Here is a 20,795-nt window from a genome sequence, read left to right as displayed (position 1 = left end):
TGTATTTTGGTGCTAAGCCATTCAGTGATTTATAGACTAACAGAAGTATTTTAAACTCTATTCTCTGAGCTACATGGAGCCAGTGTAGGGACTTTAGAACCGGGGTGATGTGCTCCACTTTCTTAGTTCTAGTGAGGACGCGGGCAGCAGCGTTCTGGATCAACTGCAGCTGTCTAATCCACTTTTTAGGCAGACCTATGAAGACACTGTTGCAGTAATCAATTCTGCTAAAGATTGTCCTTCGTCGTCGTCTTCCGCTTCATCCTGGAATGGGTCGCTGGGGCGGCAGACTCAGTAGAGACACCCAGACGTCCCTCTCCCCAGACACCTCCTCCAGCTCCTCCGGGGGGTGCCCAAGGCATTCCCAGGCCAGCCGAGAGACATAGTCCCCCGGGCCTCCTCCTGGTGGGACGTGCCTCGAACACCTCCCGAGGAAGGCGTCCAGGAGGCATCCGGTATAGATGCCCGAGCCACCTCAACTGGCTCCTCTCAATGTGGAGGAGCAGTGGCTCTACTCAGAGCCCCTCCCGGATGGCCGAGCTCCTCACCCTATCTCTAAGGGAGTGCCTCGCCACCCTACGGAAGAAGCTCATTTCAGCCGCTTGTATCCGGAATCTCGTTCTTTCGGTCATGACCCAAAGTTCATGGCCATAGATGAGAGTAGGAACGTAGATCGAGAGCTTCGATTTTCGGCTCAGCTCTCTCTTCACCACAACGGACCGGCACAGCGCCCCCATTACTGCGGCAGCCGCAATGATCCGTCGATCTCCTGCTCCATTCTCCCGTCACTCGTGAACAAGACCCAAGATACTTGAACTCCTCCACATGAGGCAGGAACTCCCCAAGTGGAGGAGTTCAAGTACAATCTACTAAAGATGAAGCCATAAATTAGTTTTTCAAGGTCCTGCTCAGACATTAGTCCTTTAATCCTGGAGATGATCTTTAGATAATAGGCCAACCTTTTTACTGTCTTTATGTGCCTCTGAAGGTCCAGGTCAGGTAGTGTCTTTACTCAGACCCTTCTGGACTATTAAACCTTTAAATTAAACAGAGCTGCTAACCAGCTCTACAGATGACTGGACAGATTTAAAATAAAACTTGTAACAGATAACTTCATTTTCACCTGGACAATATAAGCTTTTGTTAGGCTTCTAACAAACTAGATTGTACTGATATGCCCATGAAAACTGGTCTTAAGGTCTGAACTTCCTGATTACTTATCATATTTATCATGCAAATCATATTTATATAATTCCAGATCCTTTCATGTGTACTAGTCATACTGTTATTATCACAATGATAACAATAATGTTATAATATTCCTGTTGCAATTCTGACTCAGGCTGAACAAATGATTGACGGCAGCTTGAACGTTAAAAAACACTTTAGAATAAAATGTGGGTTGTTTCTATCTGCCAGTACATTACAAATAAGTTAATAACTCATCACACTATCACCACTGTCTCCATGTTTTTTACACTCAAACTCAAATTACTGTAACAGCGCAACTGAAAAAAGAATGAAACCTTTAATACTGAATCATATAAAGCCATCTTTGGGTTTCGGCTTATGCTTTCTGGCATTGTTTGTGACCTAAAACACATAATGAGGGTAATAAATAGATGTAGCCATAAATCATGTCTACATTAGGTCAAATGTGTATTTTCAAGGTTAAAGTCAGGTCTACTCCTCTGACTGTTGAATATTCATCTGGTTTGAGCCTGGTGCCACACTGCACACCAGAAGGTGAACTGTGTCCAGAACGAACAGGAGTGGAGTGGCTGCTGAAACTTAAAAAACACACCAGTCTGACTAGAATCAACTTGTTTACTGGGAATCCTGGTGTTTTCTTCCACAGTAAGTCTATGGACCATTTCATTGTTCATGAGTGAAAACACTGTCAGTGAGCAGTTTGGATGTGCACACATGAACTCACCGTGCTGTTTAGAAAATACTTTCTTCTGTCTCTGCAGTCGTCGACCTCGCTCTATGACTGGGTTGAAGAAGGTAACCTGGAGACATTTACATATTTAAGCAAGTTAAACCCGATGTTGCTCCACAGTATTTGGTCATGTGATGCTGAGTTGAGCCACACCTCAGCCAGAAGCAGCCCCTGTGGCTCCAGTTCCAGCTGGACCTGGTGTCTCTGGTTGTCCAGGAACTCTTCCAGCTTCAGGTACTTCAGGGCGCACAGGGAGCGATAATCTCTCCAGTACACGGCTATCTCCATCTCCCGGGACTAAAGCCAGGACATGACACTGTGTAACTTTTTCTTTAATCACCTAGCAACAGCTTTAAAACAACTTATAATTACATATTTACAGCACATTTCTAATAAATTGTATTCTAAACACAACAAATGTTTGGAAAGTCTTACTCTCTCCAGTTCTACGATGAAGGTGTGGTCCCAGGCCTGCTCTCCCACTGTTCTCCAAGGAGTCTGTCCCACCACAGTGTTCTCCAGCTTCAGCACTGCGCTCACCTCCGCTGTAAATTTGTTTAATGGTTTAATCAAACACGTGTCCAAGTTAACACAACCTTTAAGAAGAGCTTATTTGAAATCTTATTCCATTTTTGGCAAATAGTGAAGATTCTGTCTCTTCAGTTTTTTTCAACTGTACTTGTTTCTTCCCAGCTGTACACACCTCTTTGTTACAGTGCTATTTATTGGTACCCCCTGGAAAGATGGATAAAAAGCCTTAAAAAAAACTCACTGTAAAAATGAGAAAATCCAACCTTTAGTTTGAGTACATTTATTTAATGGGGGGAAAAGCCCATGTTTTGAAATAATTGGTTTCAATAAATCACTGGCGGCCTGGTTTTCGGTATACCTATCAATCTCTTTAAAATAAATTCAGCATTTATACTTCATTTTTTAAAGTGGATTTTAAAGTGGATAAATAGGATCTTCTCATTAGTGATCAATACTTTCTGTTTTCCTGGGGAATCAATATGATGTGACAAAGAGGCCTGTTTGTTTTAGCCATTGGCGCTAAGCTGAACATAGACCCATATTTATCGGACCACCACGCACAGTGAGCAGAATGGTAAGGGAGTAATGCCAGGAAAAGCATTCTCTGTCCTACCATCACAATTTAAACATGTAGAGTTTGATCAATTCTGGGATTGTAACTGTGTGCTGTTGTCAGATGAGACTAGACTGAGAATTTTACAGCAAACACTGGGCGGGTTTGGCATGAAACATAAATATGTTGAAAAGCATGTCTCCTGTTCAGCATGATAGAGGATCTGTGATGGTCTGGGCCTGATTCTCTTCAAAAGGCCTTGAGAACTTTTCAAAATACAGGCAGATTTTAAATAAAAGTCTGTAAAACAAAAAGAAGAAAAAACAACAACAGTGAACTTAAAATAGGTCGTCATGGATATTACAGTACCCAGATCTAAATGTTACAGAAAAGCTGTGAGGTGAGCTGAAGAGAAGACAGTATTAGAGATGAATCTGGACCATGTGGAGTGATTGTGCGAACAGAAACGGTCAAAGATCCCTATTACTGTCATAGGAGAACATGTGCTTTTCTATTGGCAAAGGGAGGCTGTACAGAGCACTGACAACGGTGGTACCAGAAATTGTGACATCTGTAACTCTTACTAGGAACCTGGAACAAGAAACAACTGAATTTATTTCAGGGCTTTTTACACATCTTAACCAAAAGTGCCAATAAATGTAATTGTATGCTTTTCTGTCATCTATAGTTCTGGTTTTGTTTGATTAATGCCTGGTCATCTTACTTTAAAGTTACTTTTCTGCAAGTCTAAAGCTAAAGTTATCTTTATTTGTTGGGTTGTCCTATCTGTGTGTGCATATAAAGACCTGTTTGTACCTGAGCTAAAGCAAATCTAACAGTAAAGTAGAGTTGGGATCCTTACAGGAGAGCTCGTCGTTCTTGCTGGGGAGCTTGAGGCTCATGCTGCTGGTGCTGCGGCTATAGAGGCCAATCAGTTTAAATGAGGAGCGCCCATCGGTCTGAGAAAAAGAAGGAAGGACCACTTGGGTCCCCCTGCTCCGTCCTGGAACAACGTCCAGCAGCCCCACACAGCCGAGAAGATGAACCTGAAGAGTGCCTGAAAAGAGAAGAACACTTCATAAACACCTCCACTTACAGAACATTAAGGCCCAAACCGAGACGTCTGTTAGTGTCTGCTGCATCTACCTGTGAGTGGCGACGGTTTGCTCAGCGTGCTATACTGGTTGTGCACATATGGGTTGCTATGCTGGGAGCTGAACGCTGAGGAAGAGGCCAGCACCAGCTCCTCCTTGATGAGACAGGCCTTGGGATGATCTTCTGGGAGCTCCTGGAGCCGTTGCTCCAGGGAGCACCGGAGGAGGTCCAGACGCTGAGACGACTCGCTCAGACCACACTGGGCCTGCAGGGCACAGAGGGGCAAGAGATCAATCAGTAAAATGATCTCACTGTTTGACCTTGGAGGAGTAGTGCCAATAAACATAACGGTGAGCTAGTTCAAGTCTGTGGTTAGGATGACAAAGCCCAAACCATGATACCACCTCCACTTAATATCAATTCAACTCCTGGAACTAAATAACTGAATAAAAAGGCTCTCACATATATTGCCTTTAAAAAGTATTCACACCTCTGGGGTCTTTTCATTATAACTACACACCTCAATGTATTTTATTAGGATTTTATTTGATAGACCAAAAGGAATAGCACAGAACTGGGACGAGGAGAACTTTAACTCGGTCCTTTCTGGTTGCAACCACCGGGCCAAGGGTCGGTACTGGTAATTCAGTGATTAAATAACGTGCCAAGAAAAAAATCGATAAGTCGTTTTATTTCAGTTTTACTGACAACCGCAACCTAAAGATATTTTGTTCCCAAAAAAAAAACGGATCCTCCTAATGACGTCTGTCCATATATTATTTTCCTCCCCTCAACATTAGGCACCACTTTGTGTCGGTCTATCACATGAAATTAGAGTAAAAACATCCTGAAGTTTGTGATTACTACATACTTTCACAAGGCACTTTAACGTTTTGAGTTTTCTTTGATAAACACATGGGAAAAGATAATTTTTTTTCCATTTTTGATTGTCTTTATGCATCTACTTTGAAGACAAAAGCAGCTCATTTAATTTACCCTGAACAGTTCCTTATGTAGAAAAGGTTTTACTAACTGGCATTAGAAACTGAATTTATATAACTGTATTTCAATCTGTCACTATGATTGAATTGATTTCCCTCCATAGTAATGTTTAGCTGTTTGTCTCGTAAAATCCCAAAAGTTATTTGTTCGACTGAACTGATCTTCACATTTAAAGCCGTCTCAGGCGGGCTTTGTTCTCTGACCTCAGCGATGGCCTTCTTATCCTGGACCTTTCCAGCACCCAGCAGTCTCAGCATGTTCTTGGCTCCCTCAGCCATGGCATGCTCCACGCGATAGTGATGCCAAAGTTCCTCCACACGCAGCTCCGCCCCACACAGGTCCGGCTTACCTGGGAGACAGGGGTTAGGGCATATGGTCAACATTACACACAGATACGTGCGGCCAGGAATCATGCCAGCAGAAACTGCAGAAATAGAAACTAAGAAGAAAAACATTTTGCTTCACACTTTAATTTAAATACTGAAGGTTTGCCAAACAAAATGATAAAATGCATTTACTTGGGTGCAATTTGTATTTTTTGCAGCTAGATGACACTAATTTCTAGATTACTAACATAAGCGGCATTTTACAGTTAATATATCTGACAAATTTTAAGCAACCAGCATTAATCTGACAAATACGAACAATTTTTGCAACATTCAAACAAATGTCAAAAATCCATCACCAGTTCAACAAGCAGAAGGCATCTTTCACCAGCTTTGTGTCTGTGGGATGTGCCAGAGCAGGAAGATCTACTGATTGATCCCCAAAACAAGGATGATATGTTGGAACAGGATAAAATTCAACACAAGCTATAAAGCTGTGCAGATCACCACGTCATGTTGCAAAAATATGAAAAAGGAACTTTTCAATGAAAAAATTATAAATACTGAATATGGCATAAATACAGCTTAGAAATCAGCTTTGCAAGATCCCAAGCACAAACTAAAAGAAGCATGTAACCAAATAAAAGTTTTAAAGACCAAGTAACTTTGTGTCTGGATAGATCAGAATTATATACAGGTCCTTCTCAAAATATTAGCATATTGTGATAAAGTTAATTATTTTCCATAATGTCATGATGAACATTTAACATTCATATATTTTAGATTCATTGCACAATAACTGAAATATTTCAGGTCTTTTATTGTCTTAATACGGATGATTTTGGCATACAGCTCATGAAAACCCAAAATTCCTATCTCACAAAATTAGCATATCATTAAAAGGGTCTCTAAACGAGCTATGAACCTAATCATCTGAATCAACGAGTTAACTCTAAACACCTGCAAAAGATTCCTGAGGCCTTTAAAACTCCCAGCCTGGTTCATCACTCAAAACCCTAATCATGGGTAAGACTGCCGACCTGACTGCTGTCCAGAAGGCCACTATTGACACCCTCAAGCAAGAGGGTAAGACACAGAAAGAAATTTCTGAACAAATAGGCTGTTCCCAGAGTGCTGTATCAAGGCACCTCAGTGGGAAGGAAAAAGTGTGGCAGAAAACGCTGCACAACGAGAAGAGGTGACCGGACCCTGAGGAAGATTGTGGAGAAGGGCCGATTCCAGACCTTTGGGGACCTGCGGAAGCAGTGGACTGAGTCTGGAGTAGAAACATCCAGAGCCACCGTGCACAGGCGTGTGCAGGAAATGGGCTACAGGTGCCGCATTCCCCAGGTCAAGCCACTTTTGAACCAGAAACAGCGGCAGAAGCACCTGACCTGGGCTACAGAGAAGCAGCACTGGACTGTTGCTCAGTGGTCCAAAGTACTTTTTTTGGATGAAAGCAAATTCTGCATGTCATTCGGAAATCAAGGTGCCAGAGTCTGGAGGAAGACTGGGGAGAAGGAAATGCCAAAATGCCAGAAGTCCAGTGTCAAGTACCCACAGTCAGTGATGGTCTGGGGTGCCGTGTCAGCTGCTGGTGTTGGTCCACTGTGTTTTATCAAGGGCAGGGTCAATGCAGCTAGCTATCAGGAGATTTTGGAGCACTTCATGCTTCCATCTGCTGAAAAGCTTAATGGAGATGAAGATTTCATTTTTCAGCACCACCTGGCACCTGCTCACAGTGCCAAAACCACTGGTAAATGGTTTACTGACCATGGTATCACTGTGCTCAATTGGCCTGCCAACTCTCCTGACCTGAACCCCATAGAGAATCTGTGGGATATTGTGAAGAGAACGTTGAGAGACTCAAGACCCAACACTCTGGATGAGCTAAAGGCCGCTATCGAAGCATCCTGGGCCTCCATAAGACCTCAGCAGTGCCACAGGCTGATTGCCTCCATGCCACGCCACATTGAAGCAGTTATTTCTGTAAAAGGATTCCCGACCAAGTATTGAGTGCATAACTGTACATGATTATTTGAAGGTTGACGTTTTTTGTGGCTGCACGGTGGCGCAGTTGGTAGCACTGTTGCCTTGCAGCAAGAAGGTCCTGGGTTCAATTCCCAACCTGGGGTCTTTCTGCATGGAGTTTGCATGTTCTCCCCGTGCATGCGTGGGTTCTCACCGGGTACTCCGGCTTCCTCCCAGTCCAAAGACATGCCTGATAGGTTAATTGGTAACTCTAAATTGCCCTTAGGTGTGTGCATGGTTGTATGTGTGTTGCCCTGCGATGGACTGGCGACCTGTCCAGGGTGTACCCTGCCTCTCGCCCATAGACTGCTGGAGATAGGCACCAGCTCCCCCGCAACCCACTATGGAATAAGCGGTAGAAAATGACTGACTGACTGACGTTTTTTGTATTAAAAACACTTTTCTTTTATTGGTCGGATGAAATATGCTAATTTTGTGAGATAGGAATTTTGGGTTTTCATGAGCTGTATGCCAAAATCATCCGTATTAAGACAATAAAAGACCTGAAATATTTCAGTTAGTGTGCAATGAATCTAAAATATATGAATGTTAAATTTTCATCATGACATTATGTAAAATACTGAACTTTATCACAATATGCTAATATTTTGAGAAGGACCTGTAAAAGGACTTGAAACATCCCCATGCATGATATTAGCAAAACATACAATTCCGATATTATTGCTGAATTTTGCGATGATGGCATTTACTTAAATGTCTTCCTTTATGGTCCTATCATGAGCTTTAGGGCATTTTTCACTTAAATTTATATCAGATTTAGTCAACAAGGACAGTGAGCGTCAGGCCAGCTGGACAATTAAATTGTCAACATCCAGAGAGTGAATGCGTGGCATTTAAAATACAGAAGTTCACTAAATATTGCAGAACTTTACGATTGTAATAATTGAAGCTGATATTGCGAGGACAATTATGTACATGTCGTTTTTTGGAGCAGAAGTACAGTGGTTGGACAATGAAACTGAAACACCTGGTTTTAGACCACAATAATTTATTAGTATGGTGTAGGGCCTCCTTTTGCGGCCAATACAGCGTCAATTCGTCTTGGGAATGACATATACAAGTCCTGCACAATGGTCAGAGGGATTTTAAGCCATTCTTCTTGCAGGATAGTGGCCAGGTCACTATGTGATACTGGTGGAGGAAAACGTTTCCTGACTCGCTCCTCCAAAACACCCCAAAGTGGCTCAATAATATTTAGATCTGGTGACTGTGCAGGCCATGGAGATGTTCAACTTCACTTTCATGTTCATCAAACCAATCTTTCACCAGTCTTGCTGTGTGTATTGGTGCATTGTCAGCCTGATACACAGCACCACCTTCAGGATACAATGTTTGAACCATTGGATGCACATGGTCCTCAAGAATGGTTCGGTAGTCCTTGGCAGTGACGCGCCCATCTAGCACAAGTATTGGGCCAAGGGAATGCCATGATATGGCAGCCCAAACCATCACTGATCCACCCCCATGCTTCACTCTGGGCATGCAACAGTCTGGGTGGTACGCTTCTGTAGGGCTTCTCCACACCGTAACTCTCCTGGATGTGGGGAAAACAGTAAAGATGGACTCATCAGAGAACAATACATGTTTCACATTGTCCACAGCCCAAGATTTGCGCTCCTTGCACCATTGAAACCGACGTTTGGCATTGGCATGAGTGACCAAAGGTTTGGCTATAGCAGCCCAGCCGTGTATATTGACTCTGTGGAGCTCCCGACGGACAGTTCTGGTGGAAACAGGAGAGTTGAGGTGCACATTTAATTCTGCCGTGATTTGGGCAGCCGTGGTTTTATGTTTTTTGGATACAATCCGGGTTAGCACCCGAACATCCCTTTCAGACAGCTTCCTCTTGCGTCCACAGTTAATCCTGTTGGATGTGGTTCGTCCTTCTTGGTGGTATGCTGACATTACCCTGGATACCGTGGCTCTTGATACATCACAAAGACTTGCTGTCTTGGTCACAGATGCGCCAGCAAGACGTGGACCAACAATTTGTCCTCTTTTGAACTCTGGTATGTCACCCATAATGTTGTGTACATTTCAATATTTTGAGCAAAACTGTGCTCTTATCCTGCTAATTGAACCTTCACACTCTGCTCTTACTGGTGCAATGTGCAATCAATGAAGACTGGCTACCAGGCTGGTCCAATTTAGACATGAAACCTCCCACACTAAAATGACAGGTGTTTCAGTTTCATTGTCCAACCCCTGTATATGTAAAAACTATTTCAGATTTCAAAGTTCACAAGTTTAGATGTTTTCTGAATGTAAATTTGATTTCCTGGGTATAAACTGAGAAATCATCTGGTGACCAGAACCGAACAATTTTAAATTGTTTGGTCCTGACCACAAAACCGGTTTGTTGAAAAAAATCCCTCCCCCCCCCATCAATGAACACGCTCCTCGCAATGTTTCTACTGCTGAGAAACCGACAAACAGATGTTTTCAGTAATAACGAGGTGTTTAAAGCTGAAGTTAGAGGAAGCATAAACAAGGAAACTATATTTTCTATGAAGTGATGTCATTCAGGCTGCTACAGCAGAGAGCTAGATTTCAGCAGTTGCTGGTCATTTCATACCTGATCTGTTAAGGTATGAAAAGGATCTATCTGCCAGACATCATTCATACCTGGATGGGGATGCAGCGACAAAGAGACAAACTGAACCAGAAGCTCTTTCAACAGAGTCCAGAAAGGCTGGAGGGAGTAGTTGCTCTGTTTTTTCCTTTAAGTTTTAAACCCCGGTGTGTTCAAGAACATGCATCTACATTCTCTTGGGAACACACAGGGAGGCTGCCATTTACATTGAAGTAGTTTTAACCACACTATTAGTACATGAACTCCCTAATCATTGTGTTTCTGTTTGCAAGTAGTCCAGCCCTGTTTTACAGCGACTGCTCTCTCACACACAGTGTAACACAGCGTTTGGTCCTGTTTTAATTGGAATTAATGAACGCCCACACTTTAAACCACTGGTATTTTAAAAGAGAAATCAGAATTTGCAACAACTTGGACCAGAAGGTCATTGCTTTACAGAAACTGGTTCGGAAATGTTGATCATTGCATCTCTAAGTTGATTTTTTCTCTTGTTTTGAAGGATTACCTGATATTTGCTCCATATTGCTTTGACTTTTCCACCATGTCTTCTACCAACAAGCTTTGTTTCTCTCACCCGTCCAATTTTAATCTTTGAACTGGTCCTATTTTGAAATCCATCACCAAACTGGTTCTGCACACCCCGTATTGAGATATCCACCAATGGGGCCATTTTTTTGGTTTCAGCTCACAAATCTGGAGCCACAGTTCTTGTAGCTGGAAAAGTTTGCAAACATAACCTCATCTGCAGCTTTTGGAGAATGAAAGAACATATATTGAAAATGTAAATCCCAAAGCCACAACGTTAGACTGTTAAAACTGTTGTGAGTCATATCTGTATTCTGCATGAATATAACCTAAGGGGCTGCTGTCAGATGGCACATGCTTACTTCCTGAGATTGTTTCACAAATATATGTTCAAATGCTGGATGACATGCTGAAAATCCAAATATCCCACAATAACACTTTGAATGTGCCTTCTCTGTTTCCTCTCTCCTTCATCCTTCTCTGCAGCCATCTGTGAGTCAGTCTCCCTTCCTGGCCCCCTGCGTCTGCCCTGCCTCCTCTCTAACCTCAGCTAAATGAGGCATGGCTTTTAGTTGTTGGGCAACATCAAGGGGATGGAGGAACATCAATAAGGCTTTAACCTGAGAGGGATGTAATGGACAATGTGAATATATATATATATATATATATATATATATATATACATACATACATACATACACAATATGTATGTATGTATGTGTGTGTGTGTGTGTGTGTGTTTTACACTGAACAATGTAAAGATCTGAAGCAAGGACTGATCGATTACCACTCGTGTCATAAAATATGCAGAGTTTCCGTGTCTAAAGGGTGACAGGTGGGATGAAAGAGAGGCTAAAGCTTAAAAGAGAATCAAAATAAAAACCAAAGCGGGTACTTTGGTTGTCGTCGGACTGCTCGGTGGCCTGCATGGCCTTTCGGATCTGCATGCGGATGATATCGATTTTTGTTTTGCTGTCCTGCAGCATCTGCTGAGCTGTCTGGAGAAGCTTCTTGTCCTGCAAAGGATCATAAAAACACCAGCACAGATTAGGTGTTAGAACAGCCAGGTGATTCTGATATACAGAGATGTGAAAAAGTATGTGCATCTATACAGATTTATTTTGCTCTTGCTTTTTTGTTACCAATAATCAAACTGAATTTTATATAGCAAATGCAGTTTCCAAATGATGATTTTATTTCATTTCATATCAAAAAGTTTTTCAACCCCTCTTGACCAGATGTGGAAAATTGGCTCCCTAAACCAACTGCCATCAAGTGTTTGCAGTAACTGGCGATGAGTCTTTTAAATAACTGCAGAGGAATCTTGGCTCACTCTGCTTTTTGCTTCAATTCAGCCACACTGGAGGGTTTAGAGCATGAGCGCCCACACCTTCTCAATCAGATTTAAGTCCCACCTTGGACTAGACCACTCTAAAACCTTCTTCTTTGAGCCATCAGAGTTAGGCTTGCTGGTGTGCATCATTGTCCTGTTGCTTGACCTAAGTGCTCTTGAGTATAAGGTCACAAATTGATGGTCTAAGTTTCTCCCACAGGATTTTCTTGTGGAGCAGAATTTTTTCAATCAATTTCAGCAAGTTGTACAGGTCCTGACCCAGACCACCACGCTAGCACCACCGTGTTTGTCTGGAACTGTTTTACCCCAGATATAACAGGCAAATGTGTTTTTTGACAAATATGAAATGGTTATTTGTGTTCTTTTGGTTCTGCAGTGGTTTTGACCCTTGGATCTCCCATAGAATAGATGTTTGATTAGGCCGGCCGTTCCCGGGAAGGTTTACCAGTGTACCATGTTTTCTCCATTTTGTTGATAGTTGCTCTCAATGTGGTTCTATGGACCCCAAAGCCTTAGAAATGGCTCTGTAACCTTTTCTTGTGTTTCTTTAGATCAGGGCACGACATGTTCCTTTTTAAGATCTTTGAGCCTACTTCATGCTGTCAGACAGGTTCTATTCAAGTGATTATCTACATCTAGCAAAAATCAGGCTAGTCACAAGTGAAAATTATCATTTGAGAACAGCTTTTTGTATTTACTCAGCTCATTTTGTCTGATACTAAAAATTAAAACATGTAAGTTAAAAAAAAAGTAAAAACACAAGGAATATCTTTTCACAGCACTGTAGATGTGAAAATGGACAGAAGGTTAAGTCATGTGTGTACCTTGGTACCCCCACTGGCGTATATTGGGATCATGTTCTCTGCTCCCTGCTTGACCTTCAACTCAATATTTAGCTGCCGTTCCAAAGCTGCAATCCGGTGCTGATTGGTCGAGGTCCGGTTGACTGAGCCCGGAGAATTCGTGGTATCTGGGAAGAAGAACAGACACATGGTCAGGTTACTAGACCAGTCCAGGTTCTGATCTGTTACAGAAACTGGACTTAATGAATGGAATTTATGCATACTTGAGCTTATGAAAAATAATGAACATAATACCTACAACTTGAGTAAAAATAAAATTTTAACATTGATTTTCCCTCATAAAACAGTCACTTATGAATTCATATATTCAGTGTAAAATGTGAGGCCACAGCTAAATGGCCTTAAATGTGAGTACCTGTGATGACCAGCAGGGGCAACAATTAATACCTGCTGGGATAACCTGTTTGGCTTTTAATAATTGGAAATGTGCTGAAAACAATGTCTTCCGAAAACACATTGAAAATAAAGTTAAATCATGCTTTTAAACCTATCTGGTAAAGTTAAAGGAAAAGATAGATCTAGAGGAGCATGTGATGGATTCTTTTTTATAATACTTAGCAGTACTTTCAGTAAATACAGAATCTAATAACAAAGTGAGTCACAGGTGTTGTGTCAGCCCACAGTGGGATCGCCCTGGTATTTACTGCACCTTTGTTGTCATCTGGGCCCTTGACAACAATGTGTGCATCCAGCTCCTGCAGCTGAGTCTGGAGGGTCTCCAGCTTGCGCTTGGAGCTGCGGAGCTGCGAGTCCACCTGCTGGGCTTTTCTCTTGTCCGTGATGGCCCTGCGCAGATTCTCCCCGCCTTCCTTGATCTTCAGCTCCTTGCGGATCTCCCTACGGATCCTCTCGCGGTGCTCATCCAGGCACTGCTGCACGCTGGTGTCCGAGAAGTCAGAGTTTTGGTCCAGGCCGAGCTGCTGAAGCACCGACAGGCCATCTGGGTCGGTCTGGAGAAGAACGAAACAACGGCATGAAGATGCTGGAGCTGAAGCACAAAATTTTGCCAACACCATGTATGAGGGCAATTTTTCAAGTTGAGAAAAAGTACAAATCAGTTCAAAGGAGAACATCTCCAGCTGATAGATGGTGGACTGAGGATGAGTCAGGCTAAGCTGGTAACCGTGCATGTTCTTACACACTGAAACAGTGAGCTGAAAGGAAGGGGAAAACAGAAACTCTGTGAGTGAATTGTCATCCTGTGAAACCTACAAAGCTGACACTTTGGGGCAGTATCAAAGCTGAGGTTCCATTTAAGTGCATAAAGAGCTGAGTGCTCACATCAGCTGTCCTGGTGATCAGCCCTAACACGATTACAGCAGATTAGAACAGCATTAATACAGAGCAGAATCAATTAGGATCCCCGTCTGCCTCTGCTTGGGTCATACAGGAAGCATATACAGGGGTTGGACAATGAAACTGAAACACCTGTCATTTTAGTGTGGGAAGTTTCATGGCTAACTCATGGATTAACTGTGGACGCAAGAGGAAGCTGTCTGAAAGGGATGTTCGGGTGCTAACCCGGATTGTATCCAAAAAACATAAAACCACGGCTGCCCAAATCACGGCAGAATTAAATGTGCACCTCAACTCTCCTGTTTCCACCAGAACTGTCCGTCGGGAGCTCCACAGGGTCAATATACACGGCCGGGCTGCTATAGCCAAACCTTTGGTCACTCATGCCAATGCCAAACGTCGGTTTCAATGGTGCAAGGAGCACAAATCTCGGGCTGTGGACAATGTGAAACATGTATTGTTCTCTGATGAGTCCACCTTTACTGTTTTCCCCACATCCAGGAGAGTTACGGTGTGGAGAAGCCCCAAAGAAGCGTACCACCCAGACTGTTGCATGCCCAGAGTGAAGCATGGGGGTGGATCAATGATGGTTTGGGCTGCCATATCATGGCATTCTCTTGGCCCAATACTTGTGCTAGATGGGCGCGTCACTGCCAAGGACTACCGAACCATTCTTGAGGACCATGTGCATCCAATGGTTCAAACATTGTATCCTGAAGACGGTGCCGTGTATCAGGATGACAATGCACCAATACACACAGCAAGACTGGTGAAAGATTGGTTTGATGAACATGAAAGTGAAGTTGAACATCTCCCATGGCCTGCACAATCACCAGATCTAAATATTATTGAGTCACTTTGGGGTGTTTTGGAGGAGCGAGTCAAGAAACGTTTTCCTCCACCAGTATCACATAGTGACCTGGCCACTATCCTGCAAGAAGAATGGCTTAAAATCCCTCTGACCACTGTGCAGGACTTGTATATGTCATTCCCAAGACGAATTGACGCTGTATTGGCCGCAAAAGGAGGCCCTACACCATACTAATAAATTATTGTGGTCTAAAACCAGGTGTTTCAGTTTCATTGTCCAACCCCTGTATGTTTAAATATAATATACACTGAATAAAAAAAGATAAGAACACTATTCATTGACATAAATATGTCTCAATACTGCCTGTACAGACAGTATAAACCCAAGATTGTTAGTTAATATCTACAGCAACCAGTGCCGAAGTTAACTCTCTCAACACAACAGGGCAAGTCAGAAACTACTTCCTTTCTTACTTCAAAATAAGAGTCTGACACTTGGAGACAACAGAGTGTCATATCTCATTGCACTCCTATGTAGAGTTCCTATATTTCATTTTATTTTGTTCTAACTTTGTCTTGTTTGGGGTAAATCAAACTTTTTTTGAGATATTGGCATCATCAAAAGAAAAGAGTCATGAACTCCAATTATCATTATGTTTGCCATCAGGCAGTAACAGTGAAAATAACCTCTGACTGTCTTAACTTCACAGAACAAGATTGTTACATCCTGCGGGTAAAACACTGAACAGCCCTAGCTTCTCACAAGAACCCCCTTTTCAAAAACAAAAAAAATACTTCGCAATGTCACAGTAAACAAAAAAATGTACATCCCCTGTACTTACTATACTAATTAATATATCCTGGTTTAAAATAAAAGAACTTTTAAGATAAATGTTTTATGAATCTAACTTTGTAAATTACTGAATGATTATTATGTACTAAAAACCATAATCACGAAAAAGGCCCAAACTCATCTTTGGGTTTACAAATGATCCAGTTGAGTCAGTATTTTGCAAATTAAACTACCCATATGTTGGCTGGTTACTGGTTTCAACAATTTTTTTCATTTTGTTAAGGTTTTTGTGGCAGTAGTGGCCTTTATTTGCAGTATTCTGAAAGGAATTGAGCGGACCGAAAGGGAGAAGACATACAGCAAAGGTCCCAAGGTAAGGAATCAAACCCCAGACGGGTGCGTCAAGGACTAATAGCTTCTGTATATTGGGCGCATGCTCTGCCTCGGTACCACACGCCACCCCATAATTTAAAAACCTTAAACATGTTCCATCACACCATTCCTACAGTTCTTTTCTGGAGATGCCGCAAAAAATGTCTGGAGTTATCTGTGCATGTATGGAGTAGAGGAGCACAGCGCTTTCCCCCTCCAACCTGTTTGCTGCACACTGACGTTCAGCTGGCCAAAAAAAGCCTTCCACACTGTCCAGGAACTCACATAAAAGAGAAATTAGGCTGTTTGTAAATAATTCTGGTTAAGAATAACACAAATACTCCAGGTGTGGATACTAAAGGAACCACTGACAATCCACATCATTAACATAATTATGCTTTAAAAGTATAGTTGGCAGACTGTGAGATGCATATCTGTATAAACAGCTAATATCATTTTATCATACCTCAGGTACTCTATTAAGAACATAACAGCAACAAGGTATAATACTCTGCAGAATACGTTTACTTGAAAACTTCTAAAACATTCAGCATGTGTAATCACAGTTAAGTATGAACCCACATAACAAATGTAGGATCAAGATAACATTGTTTAAACTGTAACTATTGATGTTAGATTATTTTTACAGCAGAAGGGATATTTATTACCTTTCTATTTCAAATAAAAGCGTTAAGATCAACAGTGTCCAAAGGGTGGCCCGTGGGCACTTTTTGGTCTTCTGAAAGATTTTGTGCGTCCAGTAATCGTAGTTTTAGAATGTTAACAACTTTGAACCTCTAACACAGGTGCTTGATTCAGATTGACACCCCTTTATAGGGTTTTTTACCTATATCCAGTAGCTGAGAAAAGACTAAAATGTCTTTCAAACCAAGAAAATAGAAAACAATCTACCTAAAAAATAAAATACAGAACCATGTTCTACAACAAATTAGGCTATGATATTTCTCGTACTCGTACTTTCAACTTCCCAAATTTGGTCTGCATGGAGGAAAAGTTCAGACACCACTGCTTTAGATCATCTTATACATCTTTAATTTGTTTTGTTTAAATGCCATGATACTGGGAAACTTTGCTAGTTTTACTGAAGGTTATCATACAGTGAGAATTTCATGCTAGTCCATGTCGAGTAGAGAACTGCATTATTATGTCATCCAACTACGAAGAGCTTTAAAAAGGAGATCAACATTCGTCCACCACACAGGGCTCATCAGATCTGTCTCAAACACATGTTCAGATATTTAGACATTGTCCCCTCCCCTCTGCTAGAAAATAATGGCAGGGTGCTCTGGGCAATTCAACATACAGCCATCCTGCTTAGGGGATCTGATTACAACTCCTTTGGCTTTCTGTGACCATCCAACTACACGCAGCCCGTGGCCATGGCTCTCTGCTCATTAAAGCTGTAATCCATCTGCTCCCACAATGCACTACAACAGTCATGCACAGGCCGGGGGAAGCATCAACCACAAAGTGCTTACAGGATTTGTAACTGCAGCTTTAATGCATAACTTAAGTGCACAACTATGTTTCATATACTGGCAGCAAATGGAGATTATCAGGAGGGATATTGCTGCAGACAGGAGAAAAACAGCACATTTAAATAGAGATGCACCAAGAAATGGTCAGTAGAACTGTATGATTTTCAGCTCAACCGGCCCTGACTGGTGAACAGACGGTTGGAAACTAAAAAAAACTCATCTTTTTTCCGTTAATGAAAGCATCATATCTTAAGTGCTATCAGGTCCCCCCATCAAAAACACGCTTCTATGATTGCGTGATGAAGAAGTGACATATTTGACATGAAGTCACAGGAAGCACTGAGATGTAATAATCTTTTTAAAAGGAAACAGAATTTTCTACCACGTCATTCGTTCTGTAAAGCCCAGAGAGAAAGCAACGGATTCGACCTCTGGCTGTCACGGAACATTCAGGATTTAAGATAAGTTAAGAATCTATGTTCTTCAGAACATAATCACAGAGACCGCTGTTTTAGTAATGATGAACTAACTACACTCAATACTTTCATAAGATACGAAGACAGCTAAATATATCACCTGTGTGATTATACCGTCTTTATTTTAAAACAGTAAAATTCAGTTTTCCAACCGCACTGTTGCCTTGCAGCAAGAAGGTCCTGGGTTTGAATCCCAGCCTGGAGTCTTTTTCCACTGAGTTTGCATGTTCTCCCTGAGCATGCGTGGGTTTTCTCCAGGTACTCCAGCTTCCTCCCACAGCCAAAAAACATGACTGTGAGCTTAATTTGTCACTCTTAATTGCCCTTGGGTGTAAGGGAGTGTGTGAGTGGTCGTTTGCCCTGGGCGTCTCTGTGCTATCCTGTAATGGTTGTGACCTTGTCCAGCACGAACCCTTCTACTCGCTTGAAATGGGCACCAGTCAACCAGGCTAGAGGGTGGTGTGGAGGGGCTGCAGCGTGTGGGGTGGGGAGGTTGTGTCCTCTTCTTGGATGTGGGGTCCCTGGCATTTGGGTTGGCTGAGCAGCGATGGTAGAGCTGAGCCGGATAATGTTTCTCCCTGGGCTATCGTTGCAGTGGTGGTGATGTGGTGTGTTTGTGTGGTTGCGGGGGGCGTGGTGGGAGAGTGGTTGCTTGCTGCTGGCCGGGGACCGGGTGAGTTTGTCCCGTCTTGGTGTGGGGTTGAGGGTTCTGCTGTGGGCGCGGTGCTCGGTGGCGTCTGCTCTGTTGCGCCTGTGGTCGGAGGCTAGGGTGGCGTTGCGCGGGGCCCTTGCCGTCGCAGCACGCTGTGTGGTGGGGGGCAGGATGCGCCGGGGTTGCATGGAACGGGGCTGTGTGTGGAGCTTGTACTGTGTGGGTGTGGCTTCATCGGGTTTTCGGGGACAGAGCTCACCTGTGGGTGTGTGCCCCAGTGGGGAGGGGATTCATGGCGCTTGGGTTCAGGGGCATGTGTTCGATATATGTGTGCCATGTTTCATTGGGGAGTTGGGACTGTTTCATCCTGTGGCGGCTCTGGTTGGCAGGCTCGTTTGGACTGGGTAGACGCCTGTTTTGTACATGGCCCCTCTCCGGATGAGGATGGAGGTTGTTGGGGACTGGGGTCGGGGTGGGGGGTCGGGGTCCGGGCCGGGGTTGCTCGAGTTCGGGCATTGCCGGCACTAGTCTGGGCTGGGGCGCTGGTCTGCCTGTCTCCACTCCCGGAGGGAAAGGGGCTACCTCCTGGGTCCGGTGGCCCTATGGGGTATCGACACCTGGACCTGGGAGTATAGAGTATGTATGGGGAGTGTGAGTAAGTGTACGACGTCCATTGTTGTTTGTCTTTACGTTGGGTACGTGAGAATGAGGGTGGGAATGTGTGATCGTGACTGTGTGTGCCTGTTTTTTTGTGTCAGGTGGTCAGGTGTTGGTGTCTCTGCCCACTGGTGTACTTGTGGTTCTTGGTGTCCGGGGCTGGGTGCTTTGTTGTGTGTCGGCCCAGTTCCAGTGGCTGCTTGTCAGGGCCTGGACCCCTGGGCTCTGTCGGGCCTCTGCTTGGGGAGTTATATGTCCCAGGGTCTCGGGGTCCATGGCTGGATCTGCTCTGGCGTAAACGGCTACCGCCGGGGCTTGTGGGCTCATTGCTGCAGCTCCCTGGGGCTTCTGCACTGTGGCTGCTGGCTGGTTCCCCTGGCACTCTCCCCTGCTCTTCTCTGTGGGGGTTGCAGTAGTCCCGGCGATGGTCCTCCTAGGGTTCCTGTGCTCTGGGGGGCCTTTGGATGTCAGTGGCTAGGATATCCTCTGTATCTATCCCAGGTCGAGGGGGGCGGGTCTGTGGGTCCTCACACTCGCTATTGCATATTTTTATGGAGAAACACTGTATACACAAGCACGCTCACACTCAGACCCACAGGTGTTTAGATTTAGGAGTTAACAGATACACAAATGTTCTATATTGAGCCGCCCGCATTTACCACTAAATACATCTTGCATTCATAAGTACCGTACACTTTTTGGTAAAAAAGCTGTTATTATGTATGATTCTGGAGGTGTCGAAGCCAGCAGGGTGTTATCTTATATTCTCTTCATCCTTCTTTCTTTCCTCCATTCTTTTCTCCTTCTCTCCCTTTTTCCCCCGCCTCTCTCTCTTTCGTGCTTCTTATTTTTTCCTTTTCGTTTCTGTCTCCGTGTCCATAATAACTGAAATAGTCCCAAAGCAGTTTCTAATGAAGTTTCTTTTATAAATATCAAGCAGAGCATTAAAGTATTAGCTGTAATGCTCAGCTTGAGAAAGTAAATCTGTTGGTGTTCTTCTTGGCACTCAGACAACAATTCTGAGCGGTACTCTGCCGGACAGGACACGGTTAAAAAAAAAGAAAAAGGAAATGGGTGCCAGTCCACAAGTGACCCTTCAGGGACAAGCTGGAATAGACAGTGGATGGATGTTTTATAGAGAGTACTCAGTCTTAAACACACTGAACTTTCCTCTGCTTCTAACAGTTTTTAAGTAAAAATTAGGGAAATGTCAATTAAGAAATGTTTAAAATTTGATATCCAATCACATTTTTTTATACGTGGAAAAGAAAGAAATTTAACTGTTGGTAAACAAATAAATCAACCTTGTTTTACTCATTAAAAGATAACAAAAATTTGTTTTCTAGGATTTTCAAACCAAAAATTCAGAAATCAATTCTTACTATTATAGTTAAAAAAAAAAAT

General features: G+C 43.1%; 1 protein-coding gene across 5 annotated transcripts in view; it reads right to left on the bottom strand.

The window, feature by feature from the left end:
• Positions 1–20,795, bottom strand: part of LOC124863387 (serine/threonine-protein kinase N2-like) — a 59,349-nt gene that overhangs the window by 9,954 nt on the left and 28,600 nt on the right. For all 5 annotated transcript variants that reach the window (XM_047357747.1, XM_047357746.1, XM_047357742.1 and 2 more), the window contains exons 2-10: positions 13,486–13,786; positions 12,798–12,943; positions 11,515–11,635; positions 5,327–5,472; positions 4,173–4,386; positions 3,889–4,083; positions 2,378–2,487; positions 2,096–2,239; positions 1,937–2,012 (exon numbers count right to left, since the gene is read on the bottom strand). In XM_047357747.1, coding sequence (XP_047213703.1) covers positions 1,937–2,012; positions 2,096–2,239; positions 2,378–2,487; positions 3,889–4,083; positions 4,173–4,386; positions 5,327–5,472; positions 11,515–11,635; positions 12,798–12,943; positions 13,486–13,786 — 1,453 coding nt within the window. The remainder of the gene's footprint in view (positions 1–1,936; positions 2,013–2,095; positions 2,240–2,377; positions 2,488–3,888; positions 4,084–4,172; positions 4,387–5,326; positions 5,473–11,514; positions 11,636–12,797; positions 12,944–13,485; positions 13,787–20,795) is intronic.

Source organism: Girardinichthys multiradiatus, chromosome X, assembly GCF_021462225.1.
Source record: "Girardinichthys multiradiatus isolate DD_20200921_A chromosome X, DD_fGirMul_XY1, whole genome shotgun sequence".
Taxonomy (NCBI): Eukaryota; Metazoa; Chordata; class Actinopteri; order Cyprinodontiformes; family Goodeidae; genus Girardinichthys; species Girardinichthys multiradiatus.
This window is presented reverse-complemented; position numbering and strand designations above follow the sequence as displayed.